General features: G+C 34.7%; 1 protein-coding gene across 5 annotated transcripts in view; it reads right to left on the bottom strand.

Moving 5' to 3' along the window:
• DIP2C (disco interacting protein 2 homolog C) overlaps positions 1-21,171 on the bottom strand; it is a 579,123-nt gene that overhangs the window by 174,631 nt on the left and 383,321 nt on the right. For all 5 annotated transcript variants that reach the window (XM_074193228.1, XM_074193229.1, XM_074193230.1 and 2 more), the window contains one exon: positions 2,903-2,994. In XM_074193228.1, coding sequence (XP_074049329.1) covers positions 2,903-2,994 — 92 coding nt within the window. The remainder of the gene's footprint in view (positions 1-2,902; positions 2,995-21,171) is intronic.

Genomic DNA, 21,171 nt, shown 5'->3' with positions numbered 1-21,171 from the left:
ATAAGACAATATATAAGCATCAATTTGTTACTTTTCCCAGAACAACTAGCATCATTGTTGCAGAGGCTAAAACTGAGATAAATGAAGCTGTGTTTTGTTTCTTTCTTTCTTTGTTTGCCAAAAATAAATCATTGCTTTGGGTCCCATTCTGACTTACAATATAGCTTTCCAAAATTAACACTTTGCTGGAAGCAAGAAAACTTTATCCAAATTTCCAAATCCTATTGTTTCATAAAAATTAAAGTAAATAATGCCATAGAAACAAAGAAACCTCATAAATGAAAGTTAAAAAAAAGAATGAGAATGAACTTTTAAAAGAGTTCAATAGCCTATGTTGTAAACCTGGAAGCCTTATTTAAAATCAAAAGCACAATTTGTCTTAGGGAAAGGAATTCTACATCTCATTCTTTTTAAGATCCCAATTTGTCGAAATCAACCAAGGAATTCTGGATAGAACCCACAGTGAGCTCAGAGCAGTAATCTAAGATATTTAGAGAAATGAATTGACAGCTAATTTTTATGAAACTGCAGCATCATTCATTCAGGAATAAATTCTTTTAATCAGTTCTATATTTCCCAGTTATTTCATCAAATACATTTACCCTCAGACTAAGAACTTGCATTGGTAAGAGTATTAAAGAGCAAACAAATTATTGCAAAAGTCACATTGAGATATAAAGGAGACTGGACACCTGGTTCTCAAGACGTCACAGCTTTTTTAATTTGGTTTGGTTTGTTGGTTGATGTAAGGTAACCAGGAATTCCAGAAAAAGAATCTAGCTAAGGATCCTACAAATAGCTACTGATAAATTGTGAAATTCATGATTTTCTTCATGAACTATCATAATTAGGTTGAGAAAATGAGGATGTGGTAAAGTGAAGAAAGATGCTTAAACAATTGAGTTACAGTTCAGAACAAGAGCTTTGGATTTGAGGAATGGTCTCTTTATCCCAAGTCTCTAATTCCTCTCTATTTCCCTTAGATATCTTAGGGCAAACTGAGAAGACTAAAGGAATATACATAGGTTTGACCCCCAATCATTCTAGTTCATCAAGATTTGCTGACATATCTTCAAGAAAAAATGAGCAAGGCAGCCAAACATATTTACAGTTGAGAAATAATGATTATTCTAGTCAGTATGAATGTCCACTGGCACAAAAATACTCCCTACCCGGCAATACCAACTTGGGAGAAAAATCATTAGCTTTTGAAGCAATTTTGTCAGTGATCTGACTGTGGCCTTGGGTTATAAGCATCAGAAGCAGAAACTTTGGGACTTGGCAAGAACTTTAATGGTTATCTGTAATGTCCCCTTTAAAGCTTGTGTTCGCATCCTAACTCCTTAATAAAAAAAAAAAAGAAAAAAGAAAAGAAAATGTCATCCACACAATTGTAGTTTATACACATGCCAACTCTGAATGCTCATTATGTTGAAGAAAAAAAACTTCTCTTTTGGAAAAATTGACAAGATTTTTCATGAAGAGGGAGAATCCAGTCTGTTATAAGAGCAGACTTCTACCAAATGAGTACTCTAATTGGGAGTGCTTATTTAAGAAGCAGTCAAACACAAGTGCCAGATGCTAGGCATGTGAATAGCTTTCCTATCGGAGGAAAAAAAAAGCAACCCCTAAGCAAACACTTAAAAAAAAAACCAACCCATATTTTTCTCCACATTTTATTGTCATTTAATTTTGTGCTCTCCAAACCCCTACCCATATCTCAGTTCAATGCACGCCAGCTTAATCTGCAATTACTATTCTGCTGGAACTCCCAGAATCTGGATGCCAAATTGCAAACAAATAGATTTGGAAACCACCATACTATGACCATGTTTTCATTGTATTTCAATAGCCACATTCCCAACTTCAATTTGAGAAATGCAGAAATATTCCATAAATGTACATTGTCATTCAGGAACTAGATTTCAAATAATTATTCCCAAGTCAGAGGGATTCGTAATCTAACTTAGAATACTAGAGTAAGGGATGGCTAGGTGGTGCAGTGGATAGAGCACCGGCTGTGGAGTCAGGAGTACCTCCTGAGTTCAAATCCTGCCTCAGACATTTAATAATTACCTAGCTGTGTGGCCTTGGGCAAGCCACTTAACCCCATTGCCTTGCAAAAAAAAAAAAAAAAGAATACTAGAGTGAGAAATGATTTCAGGATATCATTTGGCCTAATCTATTATTTTTTCTAAAGTGCAAATAAGTCATTGCTTTGACCTCTATTGGTTTCTGAGGCTGAGAAATGAGAGAGAAGCTCAGTTTTCCTTCATTGACTTCAGTAAGGGAATCGGGTAAAGCTATTTGGCTCCCCAAATTATATATGGTAACCAGTAGACAAGTGGCCTCTGAGGGAGTTTTGTATTCTTAATATATGATCGCATGACCCTACAACTACCATACTATTTTCTTGATGTGGCTGCTATGTTGACAGTTTCTGTGGAATGGTATGTTAGGCAGAATGACCTGAATTCAGATTCCAGTGCCTGCATTAATTCTCTCCTACTGTATACTTTTAGGCAAATCACTTTACTTCTCTCAACTTTTCCATCTTGGATAATGAGGTTAAAAGTATTGTTTCCATTTACCACAAAGTGGTTAAGAGCTAACATATCTGAAAGCACTTTGCTCAATATTTCCAAGACATTATCCTAGGGAACATTAGTAAAGAAGGAAATGCACCAGTTTGTGGTCAAAGACATTCACCTCTGTAGTTGATGCAGATAGACAAAGCAAGGTGTAGATAAGAAATATATTTGTTCCACTTTCCTGGGGAGTCTATAAAAGTGCATGCTACTCCTAGGAAGTACTAAATTCTGGGATTTAAATAATTGTTGAACATTTAACAAGACCTATATGTAATACAGATAATTAACAAAGACTGTAACATAGTGCTTACCCTGTCTCCAGGTCGCACCATGGGTTCTTGTTTTGTACCTAATTTATGTAGAATGTTGTAAGCAACCTTCATACTCCTTGTCCACAGTTTGCCTGTCAACACAAAAAACAAAGTCACAAGTTACTGCACTGCTCATATTTCAAGAATGAAGATTTTTTCTAGTGTAATCTATGCATATTTATTATTTAGGCAAAGTTCATATGCATAGGTTTAAAGAATCGGTCTTTTTTTTCAAAACTACCCAAATTGTCCAACCATTCTGGAAAGTAATCTGGACTTGTAGCCCCAAAGTTACTAAACAATTCATGCTCCTGTTCTTTGATCCACAGATCACACTGCTAGGCTTAGAACATAAGGAGATCAAGGTAAGAAATAAAGGCCCAAAAGACATAAAATATTTAGAGAAATACTTTTGTCGTAACAAAGAAAGAAATGAAACCTGTTAGGTACTCATTAATTAGAAACTGATTAAACAAAACACAGCAAATTACTATTTAGTAACTATGCATACAAAGAAGAATAAAGGCAAGCATGTGAAAATTTATATGCACTTATACAAAATGCGGTAAGCAGAACCCAGAACAAAATTTATTCAGTGACAAAATAGCACATATGTAAAAAGTAAAAATCAAAACTGAATGCTGTATAATCAAAATGACCAAGCTTGGTACTAAAAACAAAAATGCAGAAGTGGGAGATCCAGAAGCATTAGTCCCAATTAGTTTCAACAGTTAAAGTGATACAAAATCTACTTGATTTTACATTACTAAGTCCAATTTTTTTCTGACATGTGGATACAGGGTTAAGACTGCAAGCAAAATGACTAATTCACACTAAATACATAAATATTCTGAGCATTTAAAGTTATTAATTTCTGTAGAACTTTGGAACAGCTTTGGAGCTGACCCTACACATAGTGTGTATTTAATAGATATTTATTGATCAAGTGATTGATCAACCTTAAAATACATAAAGCTCTGTTACAAATTATTTGTAGCAATAATATAAGCTACTTAAAACCTTTAAGATGAAATTAATTCTAAGATGTAATGGATGGCTATGTTAATAATGTGCTCCAACAAAACTTAACACAATTTAACCTGCTTCTTTAGCCTGCTTTTGTCAATCTTTCTGTGTTTATATTTCTGAGTTTAAAAAAAGGCTCTGGTATTATATATATTCCTTGTTTGCTTTGTAACTACCACTGAGGAGTATGGCTAGACCCAAATAAGTTATAATTAAGAAATAGTTTCTTTTAAAAGGATATAGCATCTTCTCAGGAACAAAATGAAGAGAAATAACAGTAAGTTTATGAGAAGAAGTCCCCTCCATCCCAACTCCCAGCAATTGTTTGTCTATTGATGAATTCAGCAAAGCTAATTCTAATTCTAACAGTCTATGAGAAAACTGTGGCTATGTTAATATTCATCTCTTTCCCCCAAAATAAAAGTGATTATCCCATTAACAGCAATTTGTGGGTGATTATAGTCTAAAATCTCAATCTAACAAGAAACAAAACAAAAGAAAAAACTTTGGTTACCAATAGTGCTTTTAGCTCTAGTATAATGCTTACCACTACTTCAGAACTAGCATATTTATTGCAATCAAAATCAGGCTATTGAAAAATGCTATTCATCAAGCTTCAGTGAAAATTCAACTTATTGAAAGCTTCAGATTCTCAGGGTCTCCATTATCATAATCACATACAAAAGATATCTTACAAAACAAGAGTGAAGAGAAAAAAGTAATAATTTTGGCACAATTCTAGTTTCAAGAGGTATAAAGAAATGATGACTGAGTTAAGTTGCTGATTTAAACAGAAAAGAAGATAGTATTCATTGGACAATTAATGAAATCTTTTTCTTCAATGGGATATTAATGGTATTAATTTAGCTTTATTATATCTGGCTCTCCATAAAGAAGTAGTTTAGTTAGGTCACAGATTTAGAGCTGGAAGGAACTTAAATGTCACTGAATCAAACCTCTCCATTTTACAGATACTTTTAAGTCTGGATTTCATTTGTCATTTCCTTGGCAAAAGTACCAGGAAGTGTCTTAACAAAAAAATCCCTAACTTCATCATTAAAATAAATGTACTGCAAACATAAAAAAGAAGGATCTTTCATACCAAAGGGAACACAGACAGAATCACCCAAGATGGGTTAGAGTCTACTAATAAATAACAAATATTTGGCCATCATATTCTGCAACTCAAAGAAGACAGGTGTACAAAGAAGACTACTTTATCCTACAAAGCTGAGTATAATTCTAAAGGGGAAAAATGAATCTTTATTGGCCTTTCAAGCATTTATTATGTAAAGGGCAGAAACTAAGTAGGAACTTTGAAAAACAAAAACAAAAGCAACAAAGACAATTTCAAAAGATCCTGAGGAAAGTAAATTTATTTGAGTTAATTGAAAGGGGTAGTATGAAAATGCACTGCTCAAATTTTACTAAGGAGAGAAGAAACAAATGTCCCAAACAAATGATCCTGAAAGATTTAAATGAGAAGATAAGAAAAACAGAAATTATGAGGGATATTTTGCTTCTATTCTGAGGCTTTGGATAGGGAAAAGAAAATAGAGAGTAAAAAGGATAAACTGCACAGAAAAGAGAAAGATGAGGATAGAATTTACTATTTCTCTTCACTAGAGTGCTGAATGTAAGAGGCTACAAACATGGAAGAAGGGTTGATGGGATTGGGTATCAAATGAATCCCACTCATATGAAACAGATAAAGAACAGCTGAATATACACACATACAAGAGTTTGACATAGAACTATATAGAATAGGAAAACAAGCTGGGATTGGGGTAGAGAGTGGGAGTTAAGAAGGAAGGTAACATTCAGGAGGGAAAAGACAGAAGCAAAACAAACTTCTAATCCTGAAAGTAAAATTTCAAAGGAATAAAAAAGAAAATCAAAGAATACAAATCTAAGAGAGAATTGAGAAACAAACTTCGGTATACAAATTCGATACATTATATGATCAATTTAGAAACAATGATCCATATACAGATAATTTGACAATTACAAGTGATTCACAGCTATTTATTAAGGCAAATTCTCACAGACCTCTCCTTGACAACAATTATTAGCTTCTAACATCGTAGGTGCTTGAAGGTAATAAACTTTCATTCCTTTATCTTAAGATAATATAAATCAGATTATTCTTTCTCCTGGAATAGTCTCAAATGATTGCCCAGTCAAATTCTGTAAGGACATCTCTCATTTAAGTGGAACAACCCTTACTCCTTATCCTTGCTTTGTTCACTCACTTCAAGCTGCTCTCATACTGGAAGTGCTAGATAGACTATACCACAAGGTTACAATCAGCTCCCTCAATGTTCTAGGGTTAAGTCTATTGGGAGAGATAGATATCCCCTACTCACTACTCTAGCTCTTAAGTGCCTAATCAGTGCATTTCCTATCTTTACAAACAGTCACAAAAATGATATTTTTGAATCTTAAATATAACAATTCATTTTAAAAAAACAAGGGAAATAATATTTACAGGTACTAATATATTAAATCAAATGCATAAATACTAGTCCAATACATAAATAAACTTGAATCAGAGTTTCCCTAAGAGCCAGGGCTGTGTTTGCCTTTCTTGGCATCACAACTGAAAAAAAAGTCAGAGAGGAGGCACACACTTATAGGAAGCCAGCGGGGAAACATGAAGGGGAAAAAACACATTTGTTTAGGTTACTCACAATTCTAGTGGACAGACTTCAATGTTAATGTTCTATTCATGAACTAATGGATGTGTGCCAGACAAAACTGCTATTCTTGTTGCTTATCATTCTTCAACTTGGGAAAATTCACCAAACTGGCTATTTCGGGGTTATATAGAGTAGGTTAGTCAGTTATTATTCACTCAAAGGTGTTCTGAATCATCCAGACATAATGGGCTCACAGTATCACAGTTCAGGCAGAGTCTGAACCAGCTCACCAGGGCACCAAAGTAGCAGAAAAGTCTGTACTGCCTTTTCTTCTCAAGTTATAGTGGCAGCAGAAGCTCTTTTGAGAAGTTTGACTTCAAACCTTAGTTATCATTGATGGCCAATAGCTGTCACTGAAGGCCTTGAACAATGAAAATCATTCCCTCAATGTACACCTACTGCTTTTTTGAAGGCTTCAACCTGGTCCTCCATTTCTTGTGTTTCTTTATATTCATTGTTTCCTACTTTTTAATAAATAAAATCCTTTTCTACCTCTTTGGAACATTAAAGTGTTGTATTACTACATTAGGTATTACTGTACACAAGAAGATGAGTCTTTATATTTATATCATTTGTCAGAACTATTCAAATACCATTTGAAATTTCAAATGATATACAAAGACTATTAAAACAAAATTATTTCGATCCTTTTATATCTCAAAACATCTATATTAATGAAAATATCTTATATCTGACAATGTATTTTTGTTTACATGAACACTTTTTTCCCCTGTTCTTTTCACCACTAAAAATTTCCTTACATAAGGAAAGTGCTTTTTAATTATAAAGGTGTTATATATGAAAACTATTATCATAGTAAAAGTGTTAAGGTAGCCAGTTAGTATTGTGCATTCAAGGTTATCTCTGAAATCAGTACTTCCCTGAAAACAGTACAGCTTTAAGACCACAGCAAGTCATTTGACTTTTTAGTGGGTCCCAGACAATTTTCTAAAAGTATAAGTTATAGAATAGTTGATTAAAGTCAGGGAGAATTTTTACACTGAAAACTCACAAATGAAATTTCAAGTCTGGCTTAAGATGGGGAAGAGATATAATAAAAGATCCTTACAAGTTTAATTGTCTTGAGAGCTAAAGGACATTGTCCTTCAGAGGGCAGTGTGGTATGATGATGTTAGTTTGTATTGCAGTTACCTGGATGACCTAAGGCAAATCACTGCAACTTCCTGTGCCCTCCGTTTCTGCATCCATAGAATGAGGGAAATGAATTAGATCCTTCTAAGGTACAGTTCCAAATCTCTGATCCCATGTTAAGGACCTATGATAGATACCTTTAGGAATATGTACCATTTCTTTATAGTAAGTGCCTATTGTAGCTCATCCTTATAAACTTGGTTACAACATCAACCAGTGTGGCTCAATGAGAAAATGTTCATATTTATAATACTTTCCTTTAAAATATAAAAAAAATATGTAACTCAAAAATGCTTTCTACCTGTGATAATTTTTCAGGATGAAAATGAGTTTAATTTTTTTTTTTGGTTCTGCTACAAAATTTCCCTTGCTCTTGTAACCCATAGTGGGGAGAGGGGTTATACTCTGAGACTATTGTGAAGGAAAAAGTCAATTAATTCAGACCCCATTAATATATTATTCAAGCTTAAATTGTACTAATCATTACCTCCGCATGACCTATACAGATAATTTGCTAAAATATTAATAGAACAAACAAAATCACAGGGGAGATTTTTAATGTAATAAACAAAGCTTTTGGGTAGTTTTAACAGTCTCACTAGCATGCAGATGATCTAGAGTCTTGAAGAGGTGGAGTGAGAGTAGAAAAGGAGATTATATTCATTACGTTGGACACTTACAGCTTTGACAGCCTTTTGTCACTTTATGAACATTAAGTATTTTTTTCATAGCTGCTCAACACAGACGAATCTTCCCTTATTACCCTTGGAATTCAAATAAAGAACATATATCTCCAGGTAAGTCCAGAGAGCAGTCTACAGTTGTGTTCCAACAACTGACTGATTGCCACAGTCAGGTTGCACAGTGGACAGAGTGTTGGACTTAACAGTCAGAAGATTTGAGTTCAAATCCTACTTCAAACACTTATCAGCAAGTCACTCCCATTCTCTGTGCCTCAGGTTCCTCATCTTTAAATAGGATTAATAATAGCAGAAGGCTTATATCTATGACCTCCAGTATCTAGTTTTCACTGGGGTAACTCACCAATCTGAGTAATTCTCCCCCAAGCCTGAATAAATTCATGATATAATTCTATATACTCTTGGGATTTTTATCATCTGCCTTTGCCAATGTTAAAAAAAAAACTAAAATTCTGATTCATAATGGAGCATATCTTATATTTGTCCAATACACTGACACATTAAGAGATCTTATTCCAGAAAGGGCTCTTCACTACAGCAGAATGGAGTACTCTATTAATGGGATCGTCAATAAATGAGAAGCACAGAATTTCAGCTATGCATTAAGTGGGTACTGCTCAATAACAAGTCAACTCTAGGTTTAAAAGCTTCCAGGGTATAATAATGCTTTTTGCTGAACCCCAAGACAATATCCTCACACACAGAGATATGAAATAAAGGCTTCATACAATGAATCTTTCTCCTATTTTTCCCTAGTGAGGGTAAGAGGGAAGGAAATGTTTTTTAAAATTATGGATTAAGTTTTAAAGGGAATTTACCAAAAGGTACACATGTTTTCCCAGAAAAAGACAATCATAGCTCTATGGTAAAAGAAGATATATGTCCATAAATCATCAATCAAAAGAATTTTAATGGGGATCAAAATGCATAATTGTGATAAATTTCTTTCTTGAAGCATCTTCAAAACATGAAGTACTAGAGATGGACAGTCTAAGAACCATAGAAAGAGTCAGTGACTTTGATCATACTGCTAATCAAGTTTGGAATCCATACCAGTTAGTCTGACCATCACTGAAATGAAAATATATATGAAAAAATTAAAAGCCACAGTTAATGGAAACCGTAGGGATGAATATTACATTTTATGAAAACAGAGTTCTCCCTCACCACCAAATCACAATACTTTAAAGTTAGAAAAGACTTCAAAAGCCACCTAATTCAATGTGAACTTCAGCTTGAATTCCAATTCTGACATTCCTAACTAGGAGTCATCTTTCCACTATCTAGTAACCTCCAATAAATAAGAACTTCATCTTTTCCTAGGCTACAATTCTAATTTTTAGACTCGAAATCTACCAGTCTATAACTTTATCCACTGCCATACAATCCTGGATTTTTCACACTAAGGAGAAATCTAGTATCTGATTTGGTTCACTGAAATAATTTTGGATCCCAGTTCTGTCATCTAAAATATACCCTATCACTCCCAGATTTGCTTTGTCTGAAAATTTATGACAATCTATGACTTCATCCAAATTTCAGATAAAAATGTCAGATAATATACGGTCAAAAAGAGATCCCCTGGCATTCTCTATTAGAGGCTTATTCCCTGTCTTCCTGGTTAACAGTTTCTCTTAAAGAAGAAATTCAAAAAAATGTTAAACTTATCCACAAGTCTTAGTTTATAATATGCCCATATACATCCTTGCAAAAAAAAAATCTTCTTTCACTAGCTTTCCCCCACTTTCTTTCAATTTAAAAAATACTATTATATTTCTTCCAAATACATGTAAAGACAAATTTTTAAATTGATTAAAAATTGAGTTCCAAATTTTTCTGCTTCCCTTCCTTACCTCTTCCAGAAAATGGAATGCATTGATTATATATATATATATATATATATATATATATATATATGTATGCATGCAATCATGTAGAACATAATTCCATATTAGTCATATTGTGAAACAGACCAAAAGGGGAAAAACAGGAAAAAATAAAGAAAAAATAGTATGCTTCAATTTGCATTCAGACTCCATCAATTCTTTCTCTGGATGTGGAAAGCATTTTCATCATGAGTCCTTTGGAATTGCCTTGGATCATTGTATTGCAGAAAAGAGCTAAGTCAGTCATAGCTGATCATCACAAAAATGTTGCAGTTATGTTGTCCTGGTTCTGCTCATTTCACTTTGATCAATTGATTATTTTACCATTTTTTAAATCAATAAGAAGTTATTAAGTACCTACTGGGGACTAGGTACTGACCAAAGTGCTGGGGATATGAATGACTCTTCAAACTACAATATTTTAAATGAAATGATCATTTAACAAAATGTTTATTGAATTAAGAATGAATGAGAATTAAGTGAAATGTGTGTATTTTTTTGACAGGCCATTCTTATTTAATATCAGATCAGACCTTTTATAAGAGCAGCACAGTGGGGTTGAAAGTTGACTTTATTTGGAGTAAAGGGAGAGCTGATTCCTAGTCCTTTTATTAATTTGGTGGTTATGGGCAAGTTTCTTAACCACTCTAAACTCAGGTAACTAATGTTTTTAGCCCCTGTGCTCTGATAGATGAGTTTCTACCTTATCTTACCTAGAATTATACTTTCTTGATCATTTTAAAATAATACTACAGGCACTCTGACCATCTGTCTTTTTCCATCTTTCCTTTCTCCTTCCTTTACAGAATTGATATGGAAACTTCTATCTTATCTTAACCAGAACCACGCCACTTCCAAATCATAACATCAGTTTATATTCTAGTTCCCTTTTATGAACCGACCTCTCCCATTAGAATGTATGATCTTTGGAGGCAGGGACTGTTTTATTTGTCTATTTATATCTCCAGTAACCAGCACATAGCTGGCCCTTACTAAACCCTTAATAGTTTTTTTTCATTCATTCAGACTATAACCTAGATTATATATGAATTCTGATGTTAGTAGAATACATCCTAACTGACTGAATCACATGTCCTTGACATATCAGCATAATTGAATGTTACATACTAAATTATAGTATTATATTTTCTAAAATATGAGTTTCTTTTTTGATGCATTTTCACTATCAGTAGTATCTGAAAAAACAAGATTTGTGTTTTACTTTTTACAAGGGTTACATAATCATCTGTCAATTTCCAGCTGTTTTTTTTTAAAAAGCCCCTTGATGAACATTTCTCCTTGACAACAATACTCTGCCACCTAGTGGTGAACAGGGCAGATGCAGGCTTTCAAAAATGTTTAAATCTATAGCTACTGCAGGGAGAAAAACTATGATTTTTCTCCCTTCTGCTTTCCAAAGTTCCAGAATTACAGGAATATACTAGCAAAGACTTTTTGTAAGTTTTTCAAACATATAAGAATAACTAAAGTAGCCAGAAGATCTACTCTGGTGTGTATGATCATGTTATGTTTCAAAGCATTGATTATACTAATAACACTTAATAAATAAGTTCACTATTAAATAAGTGAGAATACTACTTAAAATAATCTCTGTTCCTAGATGGTAATATAAGACAGCTAAGGTAGTGAACGATCTGAGTTCAAATCCTAATTCAAGTACTTCATTAATTCTGACCCAGGACAGCCTATTTCAGCCTCAGCTTCCTCATCTGAAAAATGAGGATAACAATAGCACCTACTTCCCAAAATTACTGTGAGGATAAAATCCTATAACATGTGCAAAGTTCTTTGAAAATATTAACACAGTATTGATTATTAAATGCTAGCTATTATTATGAGACTAATGTGAAGAATTGAAAATGTACATCACTTTATTTGGATCAAACACCAACATTGTGTGATAGATACTATATATATATATATGTGTGTGTGTGTGTGTGTGTGTGTGTGTGTGTGTGTATATATATATATATATATACATATACACACATATATATATATATATTGTCCCCATTTTCAAGATTAAAAACCTGAAACTCAGAGGAGTTAAGTAACTTGGAGACAGATACTACTTTGCAAGCTTTCTTACATTTCCTGTCATGATGCTGAAAACAAAGTGGCTCTTAAAAAAAGAAAAACAACTGTTAAAAGGTTAGCGGAGAATATGTGTGTTCAGGGTAATGGTACACTGACATCAGGCAAATAATCCATTCTGCTTATTATTATTATTATTATTATTATTATTATTATTTAGGTTTTTGCAAGGCAAATGGGGTTAAGTGGCTTGCCCAAGGCTACACAGCTAGGCACTTATTAAGTGTCTGAAACCAGATTTGAACCCAGGTACTCCTGACTCCAAGGCCGGTGCTTTATCCACTATGCCACCTAGCTGCCCCTCTGCTTATTATTAACTTGGATCCTTTTCAAGAACATGCACATGCAGAATTTACAGGATGCCAGGTCACTAAAAAAGCTAAGTTTGGGATTTAGATCAGTTATTGCTGGGGTTCTTTAATGTCAGCCACAACTTTAATTCTGCTAAGTAAGGTACAGCCTTCACCTAATAATACCAAAGGCTAATAAGATTTCTCTCAAAAGGAACTGGAACTTCCAATCTAAATTCTCAATATCCAACTCAAAATTGTTCTAAAATGATGAGGGGGAGGGAGGAGAGAGGGAGAATTTTACTTTCCTTTCACTGTACAATGATCATACTGGGTAAATATAGCAACATACCACCTCAATAGATTCATTACCTAAAAGAGTCTGGGGGACCTTCAGGGACTACAGCTTTAAGATAAATCAGCAGTGTGATAAAATAGTTAAGAAAGCTAATTTAATCTAAGACTAGAAAGAGAGGCAAAGAACCAAGGTCTAAAAAAGTGACAGTCCCATTGTTCTCTTCCCTGGTCAGACAGTGTCTCTAGGAACAAGTTCACTCTGGGAAGTCACATCTTAGGAAGGACGATGATAAACTAAAGAATATCAGCAGCTTGGATGACAAAGTATCAAGATCACATAGAATAAGGATTAGGGATGTTTAATCTGACAGAAGACTTTGAGTAGAACTTGGAGGGACAAGAAATAATATCTTTTCCAATATCTGAAAGGCTTTCATGTGAAAGATGGTTTAAACTTACTATAAATTTATTTAGGAGGCAGATCTAGCAGCAATTGGATACAAAGAGGCATCCATCGGACTAACAAAGTTCTGAGGTCCCCTTGATGATTTTAAGCACCATTTTGTACCACCCCACCCCAGCTATTTGTGACCAAGGGAACTTTTCAAGACAGCTGCCTTTGACTTGGTTATATCTCATGACCCCTTTAATTGTATGCAAGTAAGAGTGGAACCATTGGAGGCTCAGAAGCAGCAGTTATATCTCCAGAATCTACCTGAACAATCCCTATCCTCAAGGAAAGGTAGGGTTTCACAGGTAGATGTTTCTTTCTGTGCAGCAGAAAAAAACTGTTTAGCTAGCTAGTTGATATAGATATAGACATGGACATAGTTACAGAAATAGATATAGATATAGATATATAGTATAAACCTCAGTAGACCCACTAAACGTCAGTATTCCCTCCATTGGTGAACACTACAATCCATCTTATGCACAGGGGAGAATTAAATTTTGTCCTTATATAGATGAATTCCTTTAAAACATTAAATATCATTATCCAAAGCAGGATATAAGGAAATAGAGCTACCATAAACCATAGCCTCCTACAATTCATTCAAAGTACCAAATCTTGATCCATCAGTGAGATCTTCATGTATGGAACAATGGTAGTGAGACCTCCTGCTCATTCATTTTCTTTGGATGGAATAGCCAGAGAAGCTTGCAAAGTAAGGTCCTCTTTTCTATTTCATTATAAGACTAATACACAACAGCAATCGTTTTTTTCTGTTCATCTGCTATATAGCAAGCAATACAGAAATTGCTTTTAGTGTTCCTACCTATCTCCAATTACAGGGTTGCAAATGGCACACGGACAAGATTGAGAGGGAGAAGGAAAGAGACTAGCCTAAAATACCACATGGATAGACATGAGACATTTGGGCTTCGCTTAGCAAGTTGGTTTCCTTGACAACAACCAATCAAACAGGAGACTCTACTGTGTCAGGCAAGGAGGAGAAAAAAAAACCCAACCCACTCCAACCACCCACTTTCTGTCCACCCACAAACCAAAGAGCATAATAAACGTAGCTGAAAATATTTGTCTGCTCCAGTTAGCTAGTTACAAATAATTTATTATCTGTATTACTTGTATTGAATGAAGATTTTTTTTTAAGATAGCTTTTCTTGCTTTGTAAAAAAATTATTTTGGGAAAGAATTTTTTTTTTGTTTCTTATGAATGAAACAAGTCAATGAGTTTTAACATATTCTTTTGCCATTTTGTACTATGGGAACTTATTTCATTCAAGAATAGCATATATATATACTTGAGCTGGCAGAATCCAGTACCCTTGTGCTTGCAGTCATTAGTTTTCATACTACCCTGATTTTCATTATGTGTACATTCCCAGGGTCCTGAAAGATCCTGTCCAATTCTAACATGTTAGAAATTATTAATTAAGTAAAATGATAGTTCAGGTAATATGCCAAATTCTGGGGGGGACAAAAAAGGCAAAAACTATCTCTATCCTCAAGGAGAGAAAATATATAAATAAATATATACGGGGTAGACAGAAAGCAATCAGAGAGGGGAGAGCCCTAGAAGCCCGGAGAACTGGAAAAGTCATCCATTAGAAGATGGTCTTTGAGCTGAGACTTTAAGGAAGCAAGAGAATCCAAGAGATAGTGGTGAAAAGGCAGAATATTTCAGACTTGAAAAGAGAGAAAGAAAAGCTACAGAGATGGGAAAAAGGACAGTATGCTTGAAGAAATGCAGGTAGGCAGTAACATGAGACCAGGAGGGATAAAGGGACTTAGCTGATAAAACTAGTCAGTGTAAAGCTAATGCCCAAAGCCGGGTCTCTTGGCTCCCAATCCAACAATTTCCCTACATCTCATTATAAGTCCTACCTATTCCTACTGAAAACTGAATATTTTTCTTTAAATAATTTCCAAACTCAGTGATATAGGTAGCAGAAATTAAATGTAGCACAGGAATAAATTCTAATCGGGCTTCCCTCCTTTATATCTCATAAAACTGATTCACAGTATGTTCAAAATGGTTGAAAGAAACATTCAAATCAATGCAAAAGGATAAATTGGAGAAGAGAAAGAAAATAAATGCTTAACCCTGAACAATTCATTTAACATCCTCCATTTCTCACACCTTACCCTTAATCCCATAGACTCTACCTCTGATCGGCTGTCATGAAATTCTCTGCCATGCTCCTGTACAGGTATCTTAACTTTCTTCCCTCCCCTTTTCAATTTCTTTTTATGCATTATCTTTCCCACAATAAAATGTAAACTCCTTGAAGGCAGGGACTATCTTTCTATTTTTCTTTTTAATTATTTTCCCATGGCTTGGCACAGTGCCATGGTGCTTGGCATAAGTTGTTTTATTTTACTTGTTAGTTTAAAATTAAAAAAGAAAGTACTTGTGTGTGGAGAGAGAGAGAGAGAAAGAGAGAGAAAGAAACTAAGTCTTAAAGAAATTTTACCACCCTACAGTTATGCAATTACTTTTTGCCTCATAAAAGGTTACTTAATCAAATGAATTATACCCTGGCCTTGATGCTTAACTATATCCTTTCCAGTTTAATTTTCTCAGTTAAACCCGAAACTTCCTAAGAATAGAGACTGTGAGAAAAAGAAAGATGGGGGAGGTGGCTAGCCATAAATACTTGAATGAATCAGACTATATTCTATCTTGTACTCTTCTCTAAACATGACTTGGTGTACTTCCTGTCAAACCCTGTTTTCATCTTTCCTTTTTAAGTCTTCTTGTTTTGCATGGGTTGTCCCCCATGCTTAAAATAGTCTCCTCCTCTACCTCTACCTCTGGCAGTCTTTCCTATCCTTAAAGCCCAGGCTAGATACCACATCCTTTCTAGTCTCCACTTCCTTTGTATCTTTTCATTCAGAAACTCTTTTCTCTCTCCCTCTCACATCTGCACATTTGTCTTATCCTTCTTTCCGAGTTAGCGGATCCAAGGGGGTGGGGGTGCTTCAATTATCTGTCTTCATATCCCAAGCACCCAGTAGAACACCCTGCATACAATGGGTTATAGATTGGATGTAATGGTTACTAATAGATTCAATGGACATGATTCTCAATCTATAAGTCAGTCAGTAAATAGGACAGCAGATTTCGGTTGTCAATAAATCATTAGCCCAGGAACATAAGCATCAGCATTCACTGAATGACTGCTGAGCAACATCCGGCAATATTAATCTCTTTTAATCATACCAACATGGTGCCCCAATGAATATGGCAGTGAGGTCAGCAGTTATTCTTGATTCTTTAACATTTCTCATGAGCTAAAAACTGTAACTAGGAACAAAAGTTATCAGCTGTTAGGCTTCAGCTGGATGAGGTCAGCTCTACTTTCACACTCATATAAAGCAATCTAGAGTACCCAGAGAAATTATGTTATCAGGTATTTTGCAGAAAATACCAAGGTGAGGCAGCATAGACATCATGGTGCTTAAAAATCAAATGATTATGTGTGAATGGTGTATGCTTTATATAGTTGAAATGTATATAATGCTTTAAAATTTGAAAAGCTCCCAAATACATTATCTTTCAGCAAGGTGGTGCTCAGACCTTGGATTCAGGAGGATGGGAGTTTGAATCCTGCCTCAGATATTTACTAGCTGTGTGACCCTGGGCAAGTCACTTGATTATCTCACATCCAGGGCCATCTCCAGTCATCCTGATTCCTATCTGGCCACTGGACACAGGTGATTCTGGAGGGGAATATGAGGCTAGTGACTTGGCACAGCCTCCCCCTCATTCAAATCCAATTTATGTGCTTATCATGGTATCACCTCTCTGATATCATGGTCTTCTTTGAGAATGAAGGACAATCACCATTATCATCATCATCATCATCATTATTATTATATTTGCAAATAAACATATACATGCAGTTGTCTATATACAAAGATATACATATAGGTATGAGTGTGCAGGTATGAACACTACGATAACAGCTGTTTTCCCCTTCTCAAAGCTGTGTGTGTGTGTGTGTGTGTGTGTGTGTATACATATATACACACACAGACACATATATTCACACTATGAGTCAAAACACATCCCCCATCAAACACAAGAAATTCACATTAGAAAATCCTTAAATAGTCGGCAGATGATTGGACTCACTTCTAAATTAAGTTGATTAGTAATGATAATTTTCCTTTTTATAAGCCTGACCTCTAAGCAGAGATGTTATATTTTTGTCTAAGATGGGCAGCAAGTACCTACTTAATGACGTTTTTGTTAAAAGTTACATGGATTCAGTACTTTTCTCAATTGATGGGCATGGTCTACAATCCAGACCATTCTCTTTCACTCTTTCTCATATTCTCTCATATTCTCTCATATTCTCTCATATTCTCTCTCTCTCTCTCTCTCTCTCTCTCTCTCCTATCTATATCTATATTATAATTTCTTTTGTTCATTAATTCTGACTCAACTACTCAACTAGTCAATTAAATAAAAGATAAAAATAAAATAGTCATTTCTTATTAACAACCAATCTTTTCAAACTCAAAACAAGTGACAAACCAATTCAGTATGGTTGGAAACCCTATCCTTAATGGAAGAGAAATATAGTTGATATTATATACTCCAAGAGAATTAAGTATGCATAATTTTTTCTTGGAAAACCCACTATCAGGAGAAGGATATGAGTCATGATTTAATATAATGAGACTCTTGGAGGAACAGAGTAAGAAGACTGTGACATTTGAGTGCACAGAAAGTCTGAAGTGGGAACATGAGCAGGAAGGATAGGATTTAGAGGAATCACGATGGAGGGAAAGACTTGAAATGTAAAATAAGAGTCTTCCAGGGAAGAGACACACATACTAGTAGCAACGTGGGATAAATCACAGATTTAGAACATGAAGTAATTAGTCTCAATTAGAAAGAAGTTATGAAAAATTCCTCAAGTCCTGAAGTCACAGGGCAACCAAGGACAGACTAAGGCCATGAGGAAGGGAATCCAAACTTCACAATATTGATATGGATGAACAAGTCAATCAAGTCTAACTACCCAGGAAAGCTCTCAAAATTAAAATGTCCAAGATTCAGACTCAGCTTTCTAGGATAAGGTCTAAGGCAGATGAAGTAGAAGTCTAAAGGAAGCATAAGAGGTTCTTTCTCATCCCAAAAGCCAAGAGGAGTAATATGACTTTTGTCAAAGTCACAGAATGTAAAAGGGCTGAACTTGAGGTTACCTTAGAAATGGGAGTCACCAGTCCAGGTCAAGGACTTAATGAGAGTTAAGGAAGAGAACTCTAGAAAAAGTAAGATTTCTATACCACTGCTAAATATGTTTTTTTAGTTAAAGATCATAAACTTGCAATAGGCTAGCTGACTAAAAGCAAGTGTTAGAAGAGTAGAGGATAAATCAGCAAAAGAAAAAAAAATACTGAGAAAAGGCCAAATTTTGTTTCCTATAAACGTACAAGGAAAATCAGGATAAAATGCCAAGTAACAAATTATATAACTTTGCTTAGTTTTATTAATTAGTTCCACTCATTATGTTTCATAAAATCATAGGTTTTTTGAGTTGAAAAAACCTTAGAACTCCATTAAATCAACTCTACACACTTATTTTAGAGATAATGAAACTGAAGGCAAAAGAAGTTCAATTTATTTGTCCAAGGTCAAAAAGACTACTGTCTTACAGTTACAGAGCTGACATTGAAAATTAGATTATTTGACTTCAACTCTAGTGCTCTATCCATTATACAACAAAGTTTGGGATCTTGAGTCAGAAAACCTCAGTTCAAATATTGCCTTGAACACATATTAGTTATGTGGCATTGAGCAAGTCATTTCACCTCTAACAGCTTCAAGTTCCTCATTTGTAAAATGTGGATAATATCATTTACTTCCCAGAGTTACTGAGAAATCAAATGATATCAGTAAAGTATTTGGTAAATGCCAAAATGCTATATAAATGTTGACTATTATTATCATTAGAATTATTCCATTCTGCCTTTCCCTCTAGTACACACACAGTAATAAAATCATTTAAAAATACTAAAAGAAAAAGTGTGTACTGTTTATAGAGAGCAGGAGATAAATCCTATTTCAGCTGTAGGAAAACAACAGGGATTGCATATAATGAGCCCTGAGATTTGCTGTTGGGAGAACAAAAATAGTAGCATCAGGAGAGGTTCATGAGGGCAACCAAGTTTGTGAACCTGGGACCATACCACACACATGCAGAGAAAATGACTAAATATGTTCAACAGGAAGACACAATTTCAGTGATGACCTAACAGACTTACTCAGCTTTTCTAGGTTAAGACCTAAAGCAAAAGTCCAATGATTGTTTTCAATGTGAAAAGTTTAATTCAACCACACTTCCTTTATCTCTCCCTCTTGTCTCATTTTACTTTCCAGTTCTACCTCACTTTGTCTATTCTCTTCATTCCCACATGTAGTCTTTTATGCTCATAATTATAGTTGACCTTTATGGAATGCTTCCTATAAATTATCTCATGTGGTCCTCAAGACAACCTTTTGAGGTAGGTGTTATATTATCAGATACATTTTACAGATGAAGAAACTGGACCTGAGAGAGAGATTAAGTCACTATCTGAGGAGAATTGTTGTTGCTATTGTGTCTCATTTGTGCCCAACTCTTCATGAACCCATTTGGAGTTTTCTTGCAAAGATACTGGAGTGGTTTTCCATTTCCTTCTCTAGTTCCTTTGACAGATGAGGAACTGAGACAAACAGGATTAAGTAACATGTGCAGGATCACAGCACACTTGTGCTGGGTTCGAATTCACGAAGGTGAGTCTTCAGTCTGTCTACTGCGCCATGTTGCTGCCTACCTGAGGAGCCTATTGCTACTAAGCAATTGGGCCTGAATCCAAACCCAGGTCTTCCTCTGTCTGCCATGCTATACTGTTTCTATTTGATATACATCATATAGAGAGGACAAAGCTTACATGCATAAGATTAAGAAAGAAGTTTCCTTTTCTGCCTCAAATACCCCCATTAAAGCTCATATCCCTCATTTACTCCCCTGCCAGTTTCTTTACTTGGATTCTACACAATTTTTCATCATTCTACAGACTGTTAAACATACATCTTTTACTTTTCCCCATGTTCCTATTCAGATACTTGCCTTTATCCATGTTAGGACTTAGAGAATATTCAATTTCTGGCATACCATAATGAGCAGTCACATATTAATTAAAAGAATAACAAAACTGAGCATTTCAAGCACATGACCTGGCCAAATCCAGTCCTATGACCAATTGTCACAAGGTTAAATTCAGAAAAAAGCAATGTTGCCTCTAGGTCATTCCAATGTGACCTGGTAATGTCATTTTTGGCCCACCCAACAAGAACTGACCAGATCTACTTCCTTAACTTCAAATCAGTTGTGTGTTTGGGAGAAATCATTCATGAGAGAAAACATTTCTCAACTGATCCAGGAATTCTCAAAATTCTCAAAAACTTTTAAAAAATTTTTAAAATAAATTACAATAATAAAATATTATATATTATCTTCATTTATGAAACAAGGAGTGTATATGTAATGAATTATTTTTTCTCTCAATCTTTATTTATGTAGTGAAGTACTAATTTCTCAAGGGCTTAGTAAAAAAGGAACTTTCCTTATCACCAGGTAGGT

This window comes from Macrotis lagotis, chromosome 7, assembly GCF_037893015.1.
Source record: "Macrotis lagotis isolate mMagLag1 chromosome 7, bilby.v1.9.chrom.fasta, whole genome shotgun sequence".
Taxonomy (NCBI): domain Eukaryota; kingdom Metazoa; phylum Chordata; class Mammalia; order Peramelemorphia; family Peramelidae; genus Macrotis; species Macrotis lagotis.
This window is presented reverse-complemented; position numbering and strand designations above follow the sequence as displayed.